Source organism: Zophobas morio, unplaced genomic scaffold (assembly GCF_036711695.1).
Source record: "Zophobas morio isolate AGI-343-1 ecotype UQ-CSIRO unplaced genomic scaffold, CSIRO_AGI_Zmor_V1 ptg000005l, whole genome shotgun sequence".
Classification (NCBI taxonomy): domain Eukaryota; kingdom Metazoa; phylum Arthropoda; class Insecta; order Coleoptera; family Tenebrionidae; genus Zophobas; species Zophobas morio.
In genome coordinates, this window is record NW_026972110.1 from 302907 (window position 1) to 327913 (window position 25007).

The following is a 25007-nucleotide window of genomic DNA, read 5'->3' on the forward strand; positions in this document are numbered from 1 at the left end:
TTCCATCAAAAGAAGTTGAATTATGTGCTACAAAATATGATTTAAATTTTAATGTGTTAAAAAATGAGTTAAACGTTATTTATAATCATCCCGATTTTTCGACAGCAAATGGTGCCTTAACATTCTTGAAGTTTATGTATGAAAACAATTTATTAGACGTATTTTCAGAAACAAAAAAATTATTGAAAATTATTTGCACATTACCGATGGTGACAAGTGAATGCGAACGATGTTTTTCGACGTTAAAACGTATAAAGACATTTTTACGAAATACAATGTGTCAAGAAAGATTGTGTGCCTTGGCAATGTGTTCAATAGAAAAAAAACTAGTGCAAGAAACCACGAATTTCAATGAACTAGTTATAGAACATTTTGTTCGTAACAAAGAAAGACGTATGGATTTTATATATAGAAACATTAATTAAAAAAATTGAAAATAATTTAAAGTGGGGGATACCTATTGCATCTACTGGACACGCGATTAACAAAATTTTATTTATATTTCTTATGGCAACAAATTTAAAAGGAACTTTGAGTTCGCCCCATCACCGTTGGGGAAGTCTGGAATTAGGTCCACCTCCTCGTGGTTCCAGATGGTAAACAGAAATTATCGATTTTCAATTATCAATTTTCAATCAATAATTTCTGGCTAACGGACCTCTAACTTGACATTTTTCTAAATTTTTAATAAAAAGAAACAATAATTTTTACCTAGCATAAATTTTAAATTTAGCATAATACTGTGTATTAATTTTGCCCCCCCAACAGAAAAAGTCACGAGCCGCCACTGAAAACAAGAACTGTCATTTCGTGGACATGATGAATCCACCCATTCGGCTAATCGCGAAACAGAACTCAGAGAAAGCTTCCCCGAGGCAGCTACGCCAACTCGACTTCATCAGTCAGTTCACTACTGAGATAGAACACATTCCGGGCGAAAACAACATGGTGGCGGACGCATTATCCCGAATCAGCGAAGTTCACACGGCAGCAGTGATCGACCCGGACGAACTCGCCTCCGCCCAAGAACAAGACCTGGAGTTGAGAAACCTGCTGAACTCCAGTACCGGTTTGAAGCTACAGAATCTCACACCCATGAATTCGGATACAGCGATCTGGTGCGACACGGCCACAGGGAGAATTCGCCCCTACATACCCCTCCACTTACGAAAAAGGGTATTTGACATGGTACATTCTAAATCACACCCAGGCGGCAAAGCCACATTCAAGGCGGTACATAAAAGTTTCGTGTGGCCATACATGGAACGGAACATAAAAAAATGGGCGCGCGAATGCCTTCCTTGCCAGCGGTCAAAGGTGAGTAGGCATACTAGAACACCCCTAAAACATTTTGAGCTTACAGAATGCCGATTCGAACATGTACACATGGACATCGTTGGGCCATTACCACCATCACAGGAACACCGGTACTGCCTCACGATGACAGACAGGTTTACCCGATGGCCAGAAGTAATTCCAATGACGGACATGACGGCGGAGACGGTGGCGAAAACCTTTTACGCAACCTGGGTTGCGCGGTTTGGTTGCCCCCACCGTATTACAACTGACCAAGGCCGGCAGTTCGAGGCCACACTGATGTCTGCCCTCACAGACCTTTTGGGCACTAAACGTTGCCGAACCACGCCATACCGACCACAGTGCAACGGGATGATCGAGAGGTGGCACAGAACGATCAAAGCCGCCATCATGTGCCACGAGACCAGTGACTGGTACGACATCCTCCCTACGGTGCTGTTAGGTTTAAGGACAACAATCAAGGATGACCTTCAGTGTTCCCCAGCCGAGCTGACTTACGGCACGCAACTACGAATCCCGGGGGAATTTTTCTTCGCAAACGACGAGCCAGAAGTCGACCCCAACAATTTCGTCGACAAGTTGAGGCTCCACATGCGCAACGTCCGACCAAGACCAGCAACCCACCATGGCCGTCACAAGACTTTTGTCCACCCAGAGCTGTCTGACTGTTCCCACATCTTCCTCAGAGATGACTCAGTCAGGAAGCCGTTACAACCACCATACACCGGACCACACCACGTATTGCGACGTAGAGACAAGGTGATAGTCACAAGCATGAATGGAAGGGAAACCACAGTGAGCCTGAACCGAGTAAAACCGGCTTTCATATCGGCAGAGTCCTGCACTCCGCCTCATGTGCAGCCCCCAACGCAACAGGTCCCCACAACACCTGCGTCGACGAGCACCACCACAAGGTCAGGAAGAACAGCCAGGCCACCAGTGAAATTCCGCGACTACGAAACATAGTCACTGGGAGGGGACTACTGTGGCCGCCTGGAAGTAGGCAACCAGTTATACACACAGAATGCAGCCACCGGATTGGCAGTTACAACGCGCAAGCCCAAACAGGAAACGCCATGGCCGAAACGTAGAACAAAAAAACTCTCTTCTTCTCCGACTACTCTTCGTGTGCAGACGTCCCCTTCTCTTCAAGACCTCCACGTGGATATACACCTACAACCTTGGGCTGTATTATCACTTTGTAGTTGGTATTGTTGTAAATAAATCTTTACTAAAACCCGTTTCCGTTAGTAATACGACGACGACAATTACAGGTTTTTAGGATTCCATGATGTAAGTGCTGACCGGGCGGCCAATGCTTTATTTGAACTGTTAATAAACGTTTTGAAACCATTTGATTTTGAAAATAAATTAATTGCTCAATGTTATGATGGAGCTAGTGTGATGTCGGGTGAATTAAACGGTCTCCAAAGTAAAATTAAATCTCTGGTTCCTTCGGCTTTGTTTACTCACTGTGCGGCCCATAGATTAAATTTAGTGTTGCAGCAAGGGACTAATGGAATTTCCAAAGCTAGAATTTTTTTTGCAACAGTTTTAGGTATTCCGGCTTTTTTTAATCAATCTCCAAAAAGAACATTTACTTTAAATAACATTTTAAAAAGAAGTATACCGCAGGCTAATGAAACCCGTTGGTGTACACGTTCAAAAGTTGTTAACTTGGTTCATCAAGAGTGGGATAAGCTTAAGGTTGTTTTTGAAACGATTGTTAATGACAAGTCCTCTGGAATAGAGTCTATTACAAAGGCTCAGGGTTTCTTGAAATGTTTTGAGGACTTTGATTTTGCTATTTTTACTGTAATTTATAATAACATTTTTATAATAACTGATCCCTTGTTCAGAATTCTGCAGAAAAAAGTTTTAGATGTGAAATACTGTTTTTCTCAGATAAATATGGCTGTTTCACCCATTAAATCACTGAGGAACGAGATAACTTTTACAACAATTTTTGAGTGTGCTAAGTTGAGGACTGGTATTCCAAACAAACGTGGGAAAGTAACTGATGAAGCAGAGTTAATTATAACTTACCGCATTTTATTTTATGAAATTTTAGATTGTATCACATTTCAGTTAGACGTGCGATTTACAGACCTAAATAAATTAGAATTTTTGACTCTTGTGGATTCTGCCAAATATACTGATTATCGCAACGAGTTTCCGTATGAAGCACTGAACTCATTAATGAAAACTTATCCAAAAATTTTTCAAAAAGATCGTTTATTAAATGAATTATCAAATATATATTATGATGATCAATTCCAAAATAGTGATATACAACGTAATTTAAATATTATTAATAAAGAGTTCGAAGACGTTTTTCCTGAAGTTAATAAACTATCTTTAATAGTAACAATTCCAGCAACCAGCGTAGTTGCAGAAAGAAATTTTTCCTGTCTAAAACGTATTAAAACTTATTTAAGAAGCACCATGTCACAAGAACGTTTATCTGGACTCGCACTAATGTCAATAGAAAAATGCTTAGTAAATGAATTGAGCAGAAGACCTGACTTTTATGACGAAATCATAAATAAATATGCCACATTAAAAGATAGACGTATAGATTTAATATACAAAAATTAAGTTTTCAACAACAGTTCCGAATTAATTTATTATTAGTTACTTTAATTGTTAAAAGCCTCAATTGATCGCGACAAATTATAATAATGTAGGAATACCTATATATTAAATAGTATTCGGCGGTACCCCAATAACCATCTTGGATGAGCCTCACGGACTCAAATAGTCGCGAGCCGCTACTGCTTTACTGTACAAAAGGGTTGTAATGGTATGCATAAGTATACCTGAATAAACATCGGGTAACCAAACGCTAAGAATTTTCTATAAACTAGGAGAGTACACGCAGTAATAAAGGTATTAATATGCAAATACCTGCTGGCTGCGGTGGTCCCACTCAAAAATAAACATCATTAAGTTTGAATCTGCATCATTGTAAAAAAATCACAAGAATTTGTATTAAACACGTAGGGTTGCATAAAATTCTAAAATCAACATTTTTTTTAATCACGATTTTTTTATGTTTTTTTAGTCTGTCAATTATTTGGGATTAAAATCCTAATTAAAATAGTAAGTATCCGACTTAATGTCATCCTTGAGTCGTACTTCTTAGTTTTGAACAATAAAGAGAATTTATTGTAATTTACATTGCAAAAAAGGAATTGATAGTGTTATTTATAATATTTACTCCTGTAAGCTTTAAAATACAATTTAAAAGAATTATTATCGTTCCATTTTGTTGGAAATATTGTATTCTAGTTAAAGTTCAACTTATTTTGATATAAATTTGCATTAAAAGGGCTGTAATATGCATTGCATATTCCAAACTGTAAAGAAAACTTAAAAAAAACAACAATACTTTAAAGCAATAATTTAAATCGAGCCAATCCTGCTAATACGTGTTTTGGTGCTTAATAAATTTGAAGGTAATAGATTAAAATAGTCCTTCTTGGATTCAAACTCACCTCCCGTGAGTTCTGCCAACCATCGCATTTAAATATCCTCTGTATTTTGCCGCTGTTCCCATATCCTCACTCGAACAGAGGCCTTCGTATGCGCATCGAGTTGCTATTCGCATTGAATCTCGTTCAAGAAGACGGATTTTCGTTTCGAATAGCATCTTGGCATGCGCATCTATTCGTACTTGCATCTTTGCGAACGAGTTCGAGAGTCGACCCCAGGGTGGACTAGCCCATCCTCACATGAACCGTATAACGCCGAGATCTGACGCACTCTTTTGCAACTGAAACTTCTCAGTTGCGGAAACTGCGGGATGTAATGAAGAAAATCCGTTGGCTTAAATGATGTTATGACGATAATTATTTGTATATACATATAAAATAATTTAAAAAAGAAAAAATCAATATTTTACTTCGTATCGTAAACAACCACCCCGAGGAGCCGCCACTGCATAAAGCATAAGGATGTCATAAGCATTAATGCATAAAAATTTTTGTTTAGTGCTCTAAGCTTCACAATGATGCTATGTGTTCGCGAAAATTTATTAAATAAGAAAAATAATTGCCTCCAATAAGTTACGACTTACCTGGTGATGCGACTGTGAGCGATGTAACGAAGAAGGGGATGAGTAGCGACAGGCGACGAAATGAGTACCGTATAGGCACTAAGCGATAACGAGTACGAAGAAAGTCAATTGCGACACGAAAGGACACGCAGGGGTGTTTTATCGAACTGATCGATTTGGAGATCGAAATGCTACTGAATGCCGCTGGTGGTTCCTTTGGCACTTTCATCCCCTTTTCCCACACACGTGTGAGGGTCACAGACGTGGTGATCCCGAACGTCTGGCTGGACCGGAGGCACGGTCGTAAACATAATTGGAGGGTTAGATGTATAAAAAAAACTAATTTAAGCTAGCCGAAACATACCGCCCACCAAAATACGCCTTAGCGATATTTTTTTTAATCTATCACTTACAGTTAACTATGTACTTATATAACTAATCTACGAGGAAAGGAAAAAACAAAAAGACAACAACTATAACTAATGTGAAGATATATCGCAGTAAGGTTAAGCGTCTACTGCGCGATGTGTTAAATGAAATTTCTAAATCTATGAATTAAGCTCTAGCTAACTATAGTATTAATCTACGACAAAAAAAGGAAGGTAACTAAACTAAATAGATGCTGGACTTGCGAATAAGAAACATATAAATTTTCTGGAAGCAACTAGGTAGGCCCCGCCCACCATAGGGCATGGTGGAGTACCATCGATAGGAATAATACGAGATAGTAAATTTTGAATTTGCGTGACACCGACGATGTACTGCTTCGATCCACCACCAAACAATTGTGGAATATACATTTATCTTCTGGGAGCAACTAGGTGGGAATCCGCCCACCATAGGGTAGGGTATACCAATGTCGATGAGACTACTAAGTAGCAAATTTTTAATTTCCGCGACGCGAATAGCTACAAAACATTTCCACCGACGAAGTACTGCTTTGATCCACCACCTAGCAATTGTGGACAACGGACAAGGATTTGGTGTTTCGCGGAAATATGGCTGCACGAGGCACGCTTTCATACTGCTAGTTTTGACCCTCAACCCGTTGGGCCCATTGATTTGGTCACGCGATTTTACTGGGTCGAGATTCAGTTTTCGTTGACACTTCTTCGTATTAAATGATACTTCAAATTTACTGTCCTGAGTGAGTACGAAAGAACTCGCGACAAGAGTGGTATTAAATTCTGCAGGAACAGAAATATCAGCGTAAACCGAGTTGTACGGGGATGTTAGTTCAAGAGCTGTTGGTGTCTTTACCCGTTTCTCGGCAATTATAAATAAAGCCTCTGGTACGCCCCCATTAGGCGTGTCGAATGGCTTTACCACAGAAGCCGCCCTTTGTGGAGTTGACCCTGTCGAAGTATCATTAACTTCGAGGGCCATGTGTTCGCGACCAGCACAATCTTCGACCGAATTAACTGACGTGAGTTCAATATCCGGCTGATCGAGAATCGGCGATCTACTGTGAGGTACCGACGATGATTTGCCGACATCTACAAACCTCGTGATAAGAATATGCTTCGCTTTGAGTTTAAAAAAAATAGTGTCAATAACCACTAGGATTTGTTCAATTTTTGCTGATTTTTCGGTGTCTTTTATATCTATTGTGATAACAAACCGATGAAGGCGAACTTCCAGCAACAAATTAAAAATATCTTTCTGCAATTTTGGGCCAGTTAATAATGTTGAGTTTAACGAGGTTTCCGTGGAAGTTGCGGCTGAGGCGTCGAACACGACTCTCAACTTCGTCGACGTACTTTCTGGCTTTATGACGCAATGGTGCGGAATATAAAACACTTTGGCTTGCTCGTTTCGGGCTGGAGGAGATACAGTGAGTATCTCCATATGTCCAGTTTCCAAATAATCCCGCATGAAGTCCTTGTAGCTTGCATGTAGCGCAGGATCTCGAATTAAGCGTCGTTCCAGATTGAGGAACCGTCTCTCCGCAACTTCCCGCGAATTTGTAAACTGTGGCTCAGGACCTTTGAACGGTAGCGCTACCACAAACCGGCCCGACTCGGTACGCTGATAGTTGTTCATGAAATGTTCTTCGCACTGTACGTCCTCTGAAGATTGCGTTTGAACGTCAGGTACTTCCTCGACTTCCCCAACTCGCCGTATAATTGTGTCTAATAAAGAAGGTGAAGGCGCGATCGAAGAGAATAACGAATGCTGTGGGCCAATGTTTGGACTCTTGCAATTGCCCAAAATGATCCAACCGAAACTTGTTTGGAAGGCGTATGGATCATATGGATTGCCGCTTCGCTTATTACCAACAAATATTTTGGCGAAGATATCCGCGCCGAGAAGTATCTCGACGCTTGACGACTTGTGAAAGTTTGGGTCAGCTAATTGCAAATTTTCAATATGTTTCCACGTACTTACTGACGAAGAAATTGATGGCAATTGATCACAGATTTTTGGAACTATAATGGCGTCAAATGTAATTTGTGGGGTTTCTTTAAAATGTGGCCGAGCTGTGCAAGCTGTCACCTTAGATGATTGGGAAGACATGCCGTTCAAACCGATTATTGGCATCGAGGTTGACACTGAGGAGAGTCCGAGTCGGCGCTGACATTTTTCGGTGATAAAAGATGCTTGACTACCACTATCCAGTACAGCACGAAGTAGATGTAATTCACCCAGGTTATCATAAATTCCTACTAACAGTGTCGCAAGTAGTACGTTACGGGACATCAAAGGCAGCGACGTGTGGACTGAGGTAAACCCAGCTAGTCATAAGTTCGATGATGATGATGGTTGGCTTGTAGACGTGTTATTTGTCAATTGCACGAAACTGTTTGTGCGTCTCGCGGGCTCAAAATGTAATAACGTATGATGTCGAACGTGGCATTTTCGACATACATTCTTCGACGGGCAATCCTTCAGCAAATGGACAGATCTTAAGCAATTGAGGCAGATTTTCTTGTCTTTGACAATATCATAACGTTCTTGGGGAGATTTTTGTAAGAAATTGGGGCACTGATTTATTGAATGCCCACCTTTACACATCCAACAAACCCCTTCTAGCCGTTCCGCCGAAGTAGGGAAGACATGAGGAGCTCCACGGCGAAAAGTTTCAAATTGCGCTGTCCGCGGGAATGTTTTTTGTACATGATGGGTGGATCCGTCTACCTCCAGAGCCCTACATTGGCGCAACACAAACTCCTTCAGCATATCGAATGTCGGCAGCTCTGTGGTACTGTTTTCAATTTCGAAGCGTTTTCGAGTAGATGGATCAATTTTTTGTAAAAGCCAATTAAATAGGGTAAAGTCCCAAAAATCTAACGAGTTCCGAAATGGGTCTTCCCCCAGGTTGTCATTACCGTCGATAAGTGAGTCCCGTATTTGGTTTAGCGCTGCCAAATTCTCGGTGAAACAATTCACTAGCGCCCGAAGAGCTTGGGGAGAGTCAGAATTCACTTTACTAGCGTTCGCGATAGTCCGCCAGTATGTGGTGATTTGTAATCGCTTATCTTCGTATCGACATATTAAAGTATTATAAATAATGGAATAATTTGCCTCACTTATCGGGAGCGATTTAGCGATGGACAACGGTTCGCCCGAGAGGTGTGTTATTAACACGTGAAATTTTTCAATATCCGAATAACTGGGATTTGCATGGACCGAGACTTTGTACAAATCACGAAAAGTCGGCCACGTTTTTAGGTTTCCGTCAAATCTCATCAAATTAATTGGTGCTAATTTAATATTCGAATGCATCGAAGTGGGAGCCGAAACTACTGTGGTGTTTAGCACCGGCGCAGCTTTAGCAGTTTCTAAAACTTGTTGAACTCTCACATACGATGCTTTTAACTTCAAAAAAACGCTGTCGATCTCAATTTGCAAATTTTCGATTTCTTCGAGCAATTCATTCTCTTTTGCGTCCACAAGATAATTCGAAAATAAACGGCGCGAATCGGATCGAAGTTCTTCCGCAAATCCAAAGGCGGCGATAATGTTGGCTTGTGACTCCGGACAGGAGAAATTCTCGAATTCGACATTGGCTACGATTTTGAGCCGTTTTAAAATTTGCCTAGCACTAATCACGACTTTATCCATAGTGGCCATAATTGTTCAATGAGCGAGAATATACGATAAAGTGCAAATAACAAAAACGAGTAACGCGAAAGGGTAAAACGATAAAGCGACAAAACGATGGGCGATAAAACGAAAAACGATAGGCGATAAAACGAAAAACGATAGGCGATAAAACGAAAAAAAACGATAAGCGATAAAACGAAAAACGATGGGCGATAAAACGAAAAACGATAGGCGATAAAACGAAAAAACGATAAAACGAAAAACGATGGGCGATAAAACGAAAAACGATAGACGACGAAACGAAAAACAGTAGGCGATAAAACGAAAAACGATAGGCGATAAAACGAAGAGTATGTTAGCAAAACAAACGGTAACTAATGACGATGGCGATAACGATCGATGGGCGTAACTTGGTGGGTTTGCAATTCGAAATTTTTGCGGAATAAATCCGGCTCGAAGGACCAAAAAATGTTCGCGAAAATTTATTAAATAAGAAAAATAATTGCCTCCAATAAGTTACGACTTACCTGGTGATGCGACTGTGAGCGATGTAACGAAGAAGGTGATGAGTAGCGACAGGCGACGAAATGAGTACCGTATAGGCACTAAGCGATAACGAGTACGAAGAAAGTCAATTGCGACACGAAAGGACACGCAGGGGTGTTTTATCGAACTGATCGATTTGGAGATCGAAATGCTACTGAATGCCGCTGGTGGTTCCTTTGGCACTTTCATCCCCTTTTCCCACACACGTGTGAGGGTCACAGACGTGGTGATCCCGAACGTCTGGCTGGACCGGAGGCACGGTCGTAAACATAATTGGAGGGTTAGATGTATAAAAAAAACTAATTTAAGCTAGCCGAAACACTATGCTTAGGACATGTTTATGCTTTGTGCCCATTGTGAATGAGCACTTATTCTCGAATCTAAACAACTATCAACTGTCAAATTGTTTTCATAGCAACGGACCATAACAACGATGGACAACGATGGAGAAATGAGATTGTCGCTTTCTAATTGGACGATAGCAGTTGAGATACCTAGTGGAATGACCAATTTCTCACGAGTTTGATACTATACTTTTTCTGCTCATATAATCAAGAAAATAAACTCAAAAAATTAGTCGAAAGTTGTTTCGACAAAACTTCCCTCGCTCCTGAAATACAATGATATATATTTTTTTTGAGTCAACCTGTATACGCAAATCCAAAAAATATTAATGGAATGTTAAATCACAAGTAGACTCATCATATTTTGTACATTTTAGATAGGATTTATTCAGCAACTTTTTGGGATGATTAAGGGGTTGAGCAAATACATTTTGACCAAAAATTTACCATAATTATGATAACTGTAAAACATGTCCAAGACTTCAAGCATTCGGTTTTGTAGTTCCTGAGTAAATCAATAAAATACATTTACGCATTCAATAATTTTTTTGAGTCACCCTCTATATTTAAATGCAAAAAATATTAATGGAATGATATACATAGTTGCAGATAGGAGTTGTAGCGATTTCAAAGCTGACTAGATGAAAATCATTTTGAAACATCCTTTATTTTAATGATATCGTACTCATGGTAAATCATTAAGCAAAATTTATTCATTTATCTCCTCCCAAAAAATTGATGACGTCATCTTAAAATTTTGCCGAGTAAATCCTGTCCAAAATGTGCACAATATCCAAAGTCTATACTTGTGATTTATCATTGCATTAAAAGTTTTTAAAGTTCTTATAGTCAATCAGTCAACTTATTTTATTGAATAAATCAATACTTTGAAATCTTGCAGACGTGTTAAAGTTGTTGCAGGCCTGGTAAATTATCAATCAAAACATACCTGTTTTTTCCCTCCTAAAAATTGATGACGTCACCTCAAAATTTTGCCGAATAATAAATTCTGCCCAAAATGTGCAAAATATGAGTTTTTACTTGTGATTTATTATTGTATTCATATTTTCTAGTTTTGCTTAAACAGGTGGGTCAAAATAATTAATGAATGAGTCACGTTATTTTATGGATTAAATCAGGAACGGCTCACTCCATTTTCTCAGAAAATTTTGGGAATACAATACTGCTATTTTTAGTATTACACTGCACCAATCTAAGTTGATATAGATTTTTCTTTTGTGCTATGACTAGTATTGTCTATGTTGATGACGTCGTCCCAAATTTTTTATTGGTCAAATTAAGAACGTGTCACCCCATGTCCTCGAAAATGTGAAGAATACGCACGTCTTTATACATAATAACGATAAAATAAGAATTATAATATTCAGAACATTTTATTCGATTATGGATTAATTAGCAATTTTAGTCCTGTGTTTTAAGAAGACGAACTCATTCAAATTAAACTAATTTCTAAGTGACGTGAAAAAAAATTCAATAAATTTTCAGCAACGAGTTATCGATATAATTGTACTTAACATCATAAAATGTGGAAGAAAATGACTTATTTTCGAGTTTAGGCGGCATATTTGACCCGTTGTTTAAAACATATATTAATGCATATGTTTTGCCTTTAGTCTAATCTGCTTGTCTCTATTTTAATAAGTTTTCTAAAAAAACATAGTAAATTTTGAGAAAACGTATTTAAAGTCATTTTCCTTTGTATTTATTAGTAACAAAAGCGAGCTCAAGAAAGCGTAAAAAAAATTCCAATGTGTTATTTATATTTATTTTTACGTTTTCAATAGCACTAACGATATTTAAAACAACAAGTAATAATTTGTTTGTATTATTTATTCATTATAATAATCCCATTTATTTATCAGAAACTTCTAAACGAAATAAAATCTAATTGACTAGAAATAACGGCAAAGTGTTAGGCTCATTTGGCAACGTTGTAAATTATCTTAATGCTTACTATGAGATTTATTCAATCTATTTTTCGTCGCCGTCTATCGAGTGGTAGATTTAAAAACAGTACTGTTGCTGTTATCGGTCTTGCCTATGCGCGCGATTGGGGTCCAAGCATTGTCCAAGCTATTCGCCGGCGTTTGACTGCCAAATATTGGTCTTCCATCTCTTATTCGGCGGCCTTCGGCCTGTTCGCTCCAAACATCATTGATTAAATACATATCTGTATGTATTTAATCAATGATGTTTTATTGTACTTTAGGAGCGAGGGAAGTTATGTCGAAACAACTGTCGGCCAATTTTTTGAACTGTTTTCTTCTCCATGAATATACCAGAAAAGCTTTGAATTAAGATGGAAACCCAAAAAATTTGTAGCGTTATGGAAGTTACCTGAGATTTTAATGCTTTTCAAACAACTTGTCACATTTAGGTGAAGGTTGTTAGCTGCGAACTGTTCTAAGCTTCCGATTCTGCTGTCTCAATGGTTTTCAACGTTGTTGTGGTGGATTTTGTTCTATTTAGTGGACTTGTATCATCTAAATACAGTATTGAATTTGAATTTATAGAGACTGGTATGTCATTAACAAAAATTAAAAAAATCTTGGGGAACTAACTACAGTACTGAATTTGAATGTGTAGAGACTGATATGTCATTACTCATTAACAAAAATTAAAAAAATCTTGGGGAACTCTTGATTTATTGGTAAAAATTCTGAAAAAGTATTGTCAAATTTTATAATTTGTTTTCAGTTTTCTAAATATGATTTTAAGAAAATACAATTTTTTTGGTAACATTATATGCGGGCAACTTTTTAATCATAAAATTGTGAGACACACTATCGTAAGTGTGGATAGATCTACAAAAATCACAATTCTTGATTCTTCAGCTTCACAACATGATGTTATTAAATTTTATAATTTCAGTGCAGCATCACTGTTGACAGTTCTTTTCGAAACCCTGACGGACTTGTATTAAGCAATTGATTGTTTTCTAAGTAGTTGTTTAGCTGTAAGAATGGTACTTTTTCAAGGACCTTCGAAAAAACAGGTAAAAGTTACATAGAGCGGAAATTAGCAGGATTACTTATATCACCTTTTTACTTCCCGAGCGTAAGCAAAGGAAGTATTGTAATCGAGTCCGTCGATCGACTCTCTGCTTTTAGATTTTCTCGACCTTTCATGATCCCTAGAGTACGAAGAAATAGATCTCCCGTTTCCGTCTGTTTGTTTGTTTGTCTGTCTGTCTGTCTGTCTGTCTGTACGTGTGTCGATCTGTCCGTCTGTCTGCCGATGCCGCCCCGGATTTTTATTAGATAGATAATTGACCCTTTTGGTGTAAGCAAAGTGAGTAGACATTGTATACATTCTAATGATATAGAGTGAGACAATATCGCGCAAGCGAAGTCCGATTGTCTCCGGCTGCATTCTGTCAAAACGGTTTGTTGTGACAGGCCTTTGCTCTGCTACCGGAATGCCAACGTGGTTCTGAAGATGCGGGCGCACGGAAAGTCACTATGAAAGTTTTACGATCTTACAGGAAAAGGGTCAATTTGCGAAAGTACTTGGCTGATTGTTGTCAAATTTTGTATTTATATTAGGAATAACATGTAGATGATAAAACGTTAACCAAAATTTGTCTAAACACCACCACCAATAATGTGATGACGTCACTTCAAAATTCCACATAGTAAATGGGTTTTAAATTGTATAAAATACAGTGGCGTGCAGTGACTGTGCTGATACGGCAGCAGCAAAAGAACATTGTAAACGTGTTGTATCACTTTTTTTTTTAATATCTAAATTCTGCGAATAACGATAAAATAAAAAAAATTGGTCGAAAGTTATTTCGACAGGACATCCCTCGCCCCCAAAGTGCAATGCCACAAATCCCGCTTCTTTGAAAAATTAAAAAATTTGATTTTGCGAATTTGTATTCAAGTGTATCCTATTTTATAAAATGTATTATAAACATTTTTGAGATGTCATGACATTGATAGTGTGATTCGGCAAATTTTGGTTAGCGTTTTACCTACTACACGTTATTCCTAACATACGTATAAAATACAATCAGTCCGGTAGTTTTTACCCAATAAGCTCACTCAAAAAGAATCTGTTCCGTTTTCTTAAAAACTGCTCATTAGAAAAAACGAAATCTCAAAATAGACGTCTCAGACAGCGAAAGAAATTGACCCGGACTTTTAAAAAGGAAAATTACGAATCGTTCACATCGATCAGCTGCAATTTCACATTTGGCTGCGGATGAAATTGGGGAACATCAAATTACGAAAATGAATGGACACGACAGTGTGTCTTCTATAAAATTCTACCTGCAATTAAACTCGATGCACCATGCGGCTATAGCTGATAAAACGCGACAATCAACAGAAGTCGATGTTAATATGCTAAGTGAAATGAACAACGAATCAAGAACTGTTTATGAAAATTGCACTTTTACAAATAACTAGCTGACCCGGTGAACTTCGTTTCACCTACAATTTAATTTTGAATCTGCAAAACCGAATGCTTTGAAAACTTGCAGATGTTTTAAACACATGATAAGCATAATAAATTTTTCTTCAGAATATATTTACTTATCCTCTCCAAAAAATTGATGACGTCAGCCCAAAATTTGCCAAATGAATCCTATCTAAAATGTCCAAAATATGATGAGTCTATACTTGTGATTTATTATTCCATTCATATTTTTTAGATTTGCTTATATAGGGTGACTCAAAAAAATTAATGAATGGGTGAATTAATTTTATTGATTTAATCAGGAACTGCAAAACCGAATGCTCTGAAATCTTGGAGATGCTTTCATGTTATCATAAGCATGGCAATTTTTTTATTAAAATGTATTTATTCATTCTCCCTAAAAAATTGATGACGTCACCTGAAAATTTTGCTGAATAAATCCAATCTGAAATGTGCAAAATATGATGAGTTTTTTCTTGTGATTTATCACTGCATTAATATTTTTTTAGTTTTGCTTAAACGGGGTGTCCCAAAACAATTAATCACTGGGTCAATTTATTTTATTGACTGAATCAAGAATTGCAAAACTGAATATTTTGAAATATTGCAGACGTTTTGAAGTTACTGTAAGCATGGTAGCTTTTCAAAATATATCTGTTTATCAACCCCAAAAACTTGATGAATTCATCTCAAAATTTTGCCGAATAAATCCTATCTAAAATGTGCAAAATATCATCAGTATATATTCGTAATTTATCATTGCATTCATATTTTTACTTCCCGAGAGTAAGCAAAGTATTGTAATCGAGTCCGTCGGCCAACTCTCTACTTATACCTTTTCTCGATCTTTCATGATCCCTAGAAGACGAAGAAATAGGTTTCCCATTTCCGTTTGTCTGTCCGAAAGTACTGGACCGATTGTTGTGAAATTTTGTACTTATATTAGGAATATCATGTAGATGGTAAAACGCTAACCAAAATTTGTCTAATCATCCCCACCACTAATGCGATGACGTCACTTCAAAATTGTACATAGTAAATCGGTTTTAAATTGTATAAAATAACATAGTCCTACACATGTGGTTTACGACTCCGAATTGAGTTTTTACCCGAAACGTCCAGATTTTTGGAAAAAAATCAAAATTATAAAACAACATTTTGAAATTTAATTTTGAATCTGCTAACTTGAATGTCTTGAAATGTTGCAGATGTTTTAAGGCTATAAAGAGCATCATAAATCTTTAGTCAAAATATATTTGGTTATCCCCTCCAAAAAGTTGATGACATCAGTTCAAAAGTTTACCGAATAAATCCTATCTAAAATGTGCAAAATATGATGAGTATGTACTTGTGATATATCACTCCATTAATATTTTTTGGATTTGCATATACAGGGTGACTCAAAAAAATTAATGCATGCGTAAATGTATTTTACAGATTTATTCAGGAATTACAAAACCGAATGCTTTGAAATCTTAAAGATGTTTTAAAATTATCATAAGCATGGTAAATTTTTTATCAAAATGTATTTGGTCGTCCCCCCTAAAAAAATTTATGACGTCACCACAAAATTTTGTTGAATAAATTCTACCTAAAATGTACAAAATATGGTGAGTTTCTTCTTGTCATTTATCATTCCATTCAAATTTTTTCGATTTCCATATACAGAGTGACTCAAAAAAATTAATGAATGCGTGAATTTATTTTATTAAGTTAATCAGGAAAAACAAAACCGAATGCTTTGAAATCTTGCAGATGTTTTAAGGTTATAAAGAGCATAATAAATGTTTAGTCAAAATATATTTGCTTATCCTCTTCAAAAAATTGATGACGTCAGCTCGAAATTTTGCCGAATAAAGCCCATCTAAAATGTCTAAAATATGAAGAGTTTATACTTGTGATTTAGCATTCTATTAAAATTTTTTTGGATTTGCTTATACAGGCTGACGCCAAAAAAATTAATGAATGCGTAAATTTATTTTATTGATTTATTCAGGAACTACAAAACCGAATGCTTTGAAATCTTGATGATTCTTTAAAGTTGTCATAAGCATGGTAAGTTTTAGATCAAAATGTATTTGCTCATCCCCCCTAAAAAATTTATGACGTCACCACAAAATTTCGCTGAATAAATCCTATCTAAAATGTACAAAATATGATGAGTCTCTTCTTGTGATTTATCATTCCATTCATATTTTTTGGATTTGCATATACAAGGTGACCCAAAAAAATCAATGATTGCGTAAATTTATTTTATTGATTTAATCAGGAACTACAGAACCGAATGTTTTGAAATCTTGCAAATGTTTTAAGGTTATAAAGAGCATAATAAATTTTTAGTCAAAATATATGTGGTTATCTTCTCCAAAAAACTGATGACGTCAGTTCAAAAGTTTGCCGAATAAATCCTATCTAGAATATACAAAATATGATAAGTCTGTACCTACTTGTAATTTATCATTCCATTCACATTTTTTGAATTTGCATATACCGAGTGACTCAAGAAAATAATGAATGCGTAAATTTATTTTATTGGTTTACTCAGGAACTACAAAACCGAATGCTTTGAAATCCACTGCAAAAAAAACATAATAGACATGCAGTCGTCACGTTTCCGACAGCGAGGGAAGTACTGTCTAAACTCTTTAGACCAATTTTTTAGATTTGCTTTTACAGTGACTTAAAAAAATGTATGGATCAGACAATTTATTTTATTAAATAACTCAAGAGTTGCAGAAATGAATACTTTGAGATCTTGCAGACGTTTTAAAGTTATTGTAAGCATGGTAAATTGTTATTCATTAAAAATTGATGGGACGGCTCACTCGATTTTCGCAGATAATTTTGGAGATACAATATGAATATGTTACATTATACTTTTGGTGCGAAGGAAGTTCTATCGAAAAAACATTCGATCAGTTGTTTGACAATGGTTGGTATAAATAAAACTGAGTAGATGCTCATACTCGAAATACGAAGCATCTACTCGAATATCAAATCCAAATGTTTCTAGTTTTTCTAGATGATGCTAATACTTCAATAGGTACCAGTTGATGCTCAAGTAGCATCTCGATACAACAAAAAAGGAAAACAGTGACAGTGTTCAACCATCAAGGCAAAAATCGGGCCACCAAAATATAAGTCAGTATGGGGTAGACACCTTGAGATGGGAATCTCTATGGCCAGTGTTAGAAAAAACGTACTGCACAATTTATGCATAAATAAAAGTTAATTACCTGAAAAGTTTTCGATATTCCCGCTGCTAATGTGTTTTTCAAACTGAATGCACCTTTTGACGACGCTCCACGTTCATGAAAGTATCCATGTTTAGTCAAAATCACTTTTACAACGATCCTACTCGTTTTCTAAGCTGCTTTACAGACAGTTCAGTCATTAGCCACGCCGATGCTCATTTTTAGATTAAATGCTCACAAAACGCGTAGGTAGATGTTCAATTTGTGTCCGGGGAGATACAATGTTTCCAAGTAGGTACTCAGTACATAGAGTAGATGCTCAGGTATATAAGATTATTACTCTTTCTAGGTACTTTGTACTTCGAATATGAGTATGTATACTATCCTCAAACATATTTGGCGTTTATGACTTCACACCAATTTGACTCCCATTATAATTCAATAGACCGTCACAACCGGATGTCTTAAACCCGCTCACCGATACCTACCTGAAAAGACCTTTTCGACGTGCCAGGGACGGTCGAGACGCGAAGGACCGGACTCAGAGTAATTTTGTTTGTTAAAATTTTCAAATTTCAAAATTTCCTTACAGAACATGATTTATACTTTGAAGAAAATTACACAAAGACACAATTATTAGAAGTGTCACACACTCGAAAATTTGAGAAACAATATAAAATAGATGCTATGGCGCGAGATCGTGGATTTAGGGTGATTAGACTTCCGCCGTACCATTGTATATTTAACCCCATCGAACTAATCTGGTCGCAAATGAAAAATAATATAAGAAGGAATAATACGGCACCAAAATTTAGTAGTGCAACAATTGACATAATTAGGGAAGAAGCTTCCAAAATAACTGCCGAAATGTGGGCCAATTGTGTACGACATTCCACAAAAGAAGAAGACCAGTACAGGGCACGGTTGATAACACCGTTAATTATTAATTTAGAAGAGTCGAGTGATGATGACAGTGACTATTTCGATCAATAAATAAGCAGTAGTAGTTAATAAGTAAATAGTTGTGCTGTAATAAAAAATGATTGAGTACAAAGTTACTTTGTTTTTACTTAAAATAAAAAACTCGAAAGGTGCAGTTGTCGGTAAATGCAAAACTCAGTCCTGGCCTGTGCTTTTACCAGAAAAGGTCTTTTCAGGTAGGTATCGATGAGCGGGTTTAAGACATCCGGTTGTGACGGCTTATTGAATTATAATGGGAGTCAAATTGGTGTGAAGTCATAAACGCCAAATATGTTTGAGGATAGTATACTCACTTTTATTCATACCACCCAATGTCTCGCTTCAATGTTTGATTATGTTGATTATGAGCACAACGCTGATCAACTTCCGTATCCGAATTACCCATGAAATAAATTATTGCGGTTTGCACCTGAAGTAGTTCGTCGCACATTTGATTGACTTCGTGGACCTATGTCAGCTTGTCGTCTTCTCGGCGTTGTAATGAACTTCATAAAACGACACAGAATTATTTTCGCAGTCAATCTAATCTGTAAATTTTGTCTTGAGAATTTTAAAATACTGAAAACTTCAAATCAAATTCTCGAATAACGGTAAAGTTTGAGGTTTTGTCGAAACCAACAAAGTGAACAAAGGTAAATAGAATGGCAGATCAAAATTAATGAGAAACTTTGGCAATGCGTAACTGAATTCACTTTAACGAACACTTTTCTTGAAATAAACGACGTTTTTTGTTACGAAGAAACAAACAATGACTTGAAATGCAATAATACTTTTCACAATCGCACGGAAGAAATAGTTTTGTGTGACACGTCAGTCAGGCGACAGGTCCGCCAGGAATGGCCAACTATTCAAATTGATGCGAAATGGCGATTCCCGTGCAAAATTTTAATTTTTTTTTTATCTTTAACCGGTCTCATTTTTGCTAAATTTTCTTACATATAAACCTTCTCCTGACGATAAGGAACACGTAAAAAAAAGAATCGTCCGATTCGGTGCAGCCGTTCTCAAGTTATGGGCGTACATACATTTCGGCGATTCATTTTTATTAATATAGATTATTACAATAAAGAAAATTTGTTGTTTCACCATTGTTATTGCATTCATTAATAAAAATATCTATTTTTTTGGTTGGTTCATGCGGGAAAATTGCGCTTTAGAACTTTGGTATCATTGGTTCATGCAGGGAACTTATCGATCGATAAGTTTCCGGCTCCCAAAAATGTTCGTGAAGTCGCCATGGATTCGCCAAAATTTGAAAATTCTACCAATTCCATTGCCTGACATTTTCTTCAGAAAAGTCATATTGAGAAACCTAAACATTCAAATGCCTGACATCTATTTGCGTAATATTTATTTTGCATTATGTGAATCACATCTGGTATAGTGATTACTATTGTGGGGCCATACTAGCATATTGCATCAGCTTTTTCGATTACAGACAAAGGTGGTAAGAGTTAAGTATATAGTTATACAAGTATGTGTGTTTGTGAGTTATATGTTCTGAAGTAGCTGGTTTTATATTTATGTATTCCTTTAAATGACATAATTATACCAAGCATTGGGTTATGTATAAATAAATTATTACTGTTACTCTTTTCTGCAGTTTCTAAAATATCTGCTCAACAAACAATGATAAGAATTTATAAAATTTTTGGCCGCATTCAATAATACATACATTGTATTCAAGTAATAAAAATTCCTGTTACAATTCGTTCGTTTAGAATTACACTGTCGTATGTACACCGAACAGTATTTCGAGATTTTGAACTTTTAAAATCGTACCTAAATTATATTCTAACTTATTATGCTGACCCGCGTAAGCAACGGGCTAAACTGCTTACCTAATTGGGGCAGCAATTTAATATTTTGTAGTTATGAAAATTTTTCAATTTATACGACAAAATGCTATTTTGTATTATTATTTTTATGTGGCCAATTTTTTTCGTTCAGTCTTTAGGTAGAAAAGTAAAATTAAATTTCCAAAAATATTTTATTGTAGGTAGGGAGATACGTTTTTGTGAGAATTTCTTAGTAATCTTGGAATTTTTCAACCCAAAATCTTAGAAATTTAGGTAGGTACATAAAGTGGCCGTCACAATAAGCTGAACGCCTCAAGCCCTCAATAAACCCCCAACCACAGCTTATAGATGCCATAAATTTGGGCCGAATGCCGCGTATCATTCAGTTACTACTCAAATAAGAAATATGCTGTACCCAAACAGTGGAGAGTAATAAAAATTACAACCATCCTAATCACTTCAATAAGTGGCAGCACGACCGCGCCCCAGGCACCATTCGGTAACATTTGACGGCCACTATACCTAGTTAACTCTGGGAATGTATTTTGAATGAAGCAAATTGGTGGAAGGTTATTTCGACAGAACTTCTCTCGCGTCTGAAATACAATAAAACAAACCCAGCTTTTTCGAAAAATTATAAAACTTGCTTATGCGAATTTTATTTTTTTATGAGAACCCGGATATGTTAAAATTTTTTCCAAAAATTCTAGATGTCTAGGGTGAAAATTCTACACGGATTTACACACCACAAGTGCAGGAGTATCTTATTTTATAAAATTTTAAAAACTTTGTATTATTAATTTTGGAGATGACGTCATCCATTGGTGGTGGAGATGATTTGCCAAATTTTAAGAGTTAGCGTTTAACCATCGTATCAAGGGCGATGCTTTGCTGCGGCAATAAGTTATAATAATAAGCGTACGTTCCTAATTCCGTTATTCAAAAAAATTTTTGAGGAGACCAATGTAGTATACGAAGGCGTTTGCGAAAAAAAAAATTAAAAAAAAAATAAAAACGATTCATAAAATTAAAATCTCTATTAAAAAGTTGCGTATCCGAAGTGCGAATTCCAGCAAAAATAATATCGTCGACGATGAACAAACGAAAACTGCAGATATATTACCCGAAGTGTATGAAAGAAAAAAATCGGATTTATTAATAAAGCTGTCACAGAGTAACGTAAACGCTATTGAATGTGAATGGAGTAAAGAAAGGACAAAATGAGAGACGGAATTAACACCGCAAATACCGTTAAAAGTATTGTGCATTCCGATAAAACTTTAATGAAAAAATTGCCCAAGTCTATACAGTTTGGTATTGAGAATGAAGAAAAGTTGTCTCCTGTGGATTATTTACAGATAACGAAAAGAAATTTTTAAGAACTTCTCCAGATGGCTTGCAGAGATTAAATCTTCATATGCGGTTTGCGATAAAAATACTAAAGAAGCTATTAAAAATAAAATCATTAATTATTGTACAATAAATGCAGATAATAAAATTATTTTGAACCCTAACCATAACTATATGTATCAGGTGCAGGGTCAACTGCATATAACTAAAAGAAAATGGTGTTATTTTATCATCTACACTAACGTAGATTTAGAATATTTTTTGATTGAAAGAAATGATGACTTCTGGTATAAACATATGGCAAATGAATTAGAAAAATTTTATTTAAATGCCATGCTACCAGAAATTATTGACTCGCGGTGGAGTCGAAATCAGCAACTCCGAAATATATTGAAAAAAATTTATAGAAAAATGCCAAGTTTTTTTTGGCAATAAGTGTAAAATGTTGAGTTTTATGCTTTGAAGGGGTCTTTGCTTTTTTTGTTATTATTTTTATTTTATTAATATGATTTTATTGATGATGATATTTTCCTGTGATTGTTTAATATTTAAATGCAGTGTATAGAGGCAGGGATGTCAGCACTCTGTTTACCAAACTCACAAAACGCAAAACGATTACACCTTTTTGCTATCTATATCTATAAATTTCTGCTTGAAAATTCTTTGGTATCATAAAATGTATCTCTCCCTTTCGTACGGTCGGAGCCAACGTACATACTTCAAGGGGTGGTCAAATAAGCTTTAGGTATTTAAAAGGTGCTCTACTGTGTGGGCCATAAATTACAGCTTACCGCCTCAGCTAATATTTTGGGTTGCCTAACTTACCAAAATTTGCCCTAAATGATTTGCAGTTTTTTTACAATAACTAAAAGTAAAATTTTAACAGAAAACGAAAAATGGCGCAAATTCACCTCGATATTTTTTAAAAGCACATCGAGTTATAGTTTTCGCTAAAAATCCGCTCGGGTTTTACGCACTTTATTTTTTATTTAAAAAACTGCTACGTTTTTTATCATTTATGTTTTGTTTTTTTTTTTTCTTAATATACATAATATTCTTTGAACAACACGAGGGAGGCAAAAATGACCGCTGTCCACTTCCACCCACTCTTCGGCTCATGTCACCCTTTGTGCTGGGGTTTTTTTTCGTTGCCAACCTTTTCCTCTTATCGCTTTCAAAAAAAAATTCGAAATAGATTACAAGGTCATTTTCAAAATTTACAGCAGTAAATATTATTTAAATTTTATAACATAAGATACTCCTGCACATGTTGTTTATAAACCCCTGTTAAATTTTTATCCTAGACATCCAGATTTTTGAAAAAAATCAAAATTACAAGATCTTGCAATTTAATTTTGAAACTGCCCTGAAAATTTGGAAACGTTACGATTACTTAAGAACATATTTCACATGGTTATTTCTCATAGAAAAATAAGCATTTAACAATTAAGCTCCGCCCCTCGGCTTACGATGAATAAAAAAAAATCATCAGAACTGAGATTTTATTTTTTTTAATGTTTTTTCTTTACTTGGGATTTTTTGTTGGCGCGTTGTTATATTTTACTATTTGAATAAAAGTGTAATGCTATATTTTGGTATTACAATTTCAAATGAAAACGCACATACGACTTTGTTATTCCGAAACATATTGAGTTGACAAGATACGACTTCGTATTTCTTCTTCTAATAATTAAATAAATTCAAAATAATACGAAAAAATAGTAGTTTTTACATATTCAAGTTTAAAACAAACTGTAAAGTGAAGAATCTCAATTTCTTAAAAAATGGCGTTTACTACACTGTAATTCTAAACGAACGAATTGTTGACAAGATAGCTATACAGTATTGTTAATATTAACACCTACCAACTGACGTATAATGAGAAAATTAATATGTAAGTTATTACTGTATTATTTTCACATTTCAATTAAATCAAATGCCTACTCCATACGTGAATTTTCACTACATTATTGAATGATGTATAATCATTATTTGTGCAAGGGAACAAAAATAGACCTCGTCAATATAATCTTCTATGTCGTCTCCATCTTCATCATGGTAATTGTTTTCATCATCATCTACATTGGTAGAAGTATTTAGATTAGAGTTGTGCCCTAAGAGGGCCACCTCGAGGTGAGACTGCATCTTAAGGAAAAAGTACTGTTAATGAAAATGCCGCTCTAAACTAACACCTTAAAATAAAACTGTAAAATCTACTTGTCAAACTTGATACATACATAAATACACTATGCGACTGTGTCCCTAACTTCTAAACCCACATTACATTTACTGTATTTTAAGAAACATACTCACCAATGACAAAGTTCTTCAGCAATTCTTGAATTTTTTTCCTAAATTATACAAGTGTTTGTGTGCATGTTGCATTATTTTGCTGTTAAAACATCGACTGCCTATTACGAGCGCTCCACGAATTCAAACTTGGTAAGAAATTGCATCATTCCGCAGCATGATCAAAAGGGCACAAATTACGACACAACTAATTTAAATTTAAACACAAACAACTTTTTTACTACCTTCTATAATAACGTAATAAATAACGGTTATGATAGTGGTGTTAAGTACAGGTTTTTTTCTTGTTACCGTTACGACCCTTTTCTATTTTTCCGGTAACTTATGCGAAGCTGGCAACCCGTATACCGAACACAAAAATTAAAGAGGGTTAAGAGTGACAGTTAAATGATAAATGACAGATGACAGGAGGATGTAAATAAAATCGATTTCTTGCGTCACTACCAGGAGTGCGTTCAAATATTCATGGCGTCGCCTGCGTTGATAGTTGGATTGACAAAGCCATGGCCGAATATCGAAATTCACGACCTCCTTGATAGAAAGATAGACTTTCAGCAGTGAGTATAGATATAATATATAGTAGCGGTCATTTCTACGGAACCACTCGATAAAAAGTCAA

At 35.9% G+C, this 25007-nt stretch overlaps 1 protein-coding gene across 2 annotated transcripts in view; it reads right to left on the minus strand.

The window, feature by feature from the left end:
• Positions 1 to 24775, minus strand: part of LOC135120900 (MPN domain-containing protein CG4751-like) — a 121506-nt gene extending 96731 nt beyond the window's left edge. The window contains exons 1-2 of one of the 2 annotated variants that reach the window (XM_064045230.1): positions 24392 to 24775; positions 24095 to 24223 (exon numbers count right to left, since the gene is read on the minus strand). In XM_064045230.1, the coding sequence (XP_063901300.1) occupies positions 24095 to 24223 (129 nt within the window). In that variant the 5' untranslated portion in view covers positions 24392 to 24775. The remainder of the gene's footprint in view (positions 1 to 24094; positions 24224 to 24391) is intronic. The other variant, XM_064045236.1, reaches the window with a different exon arrangement.
• Positions 24776 to 25007: the final 232 nt, after the last annotated feature.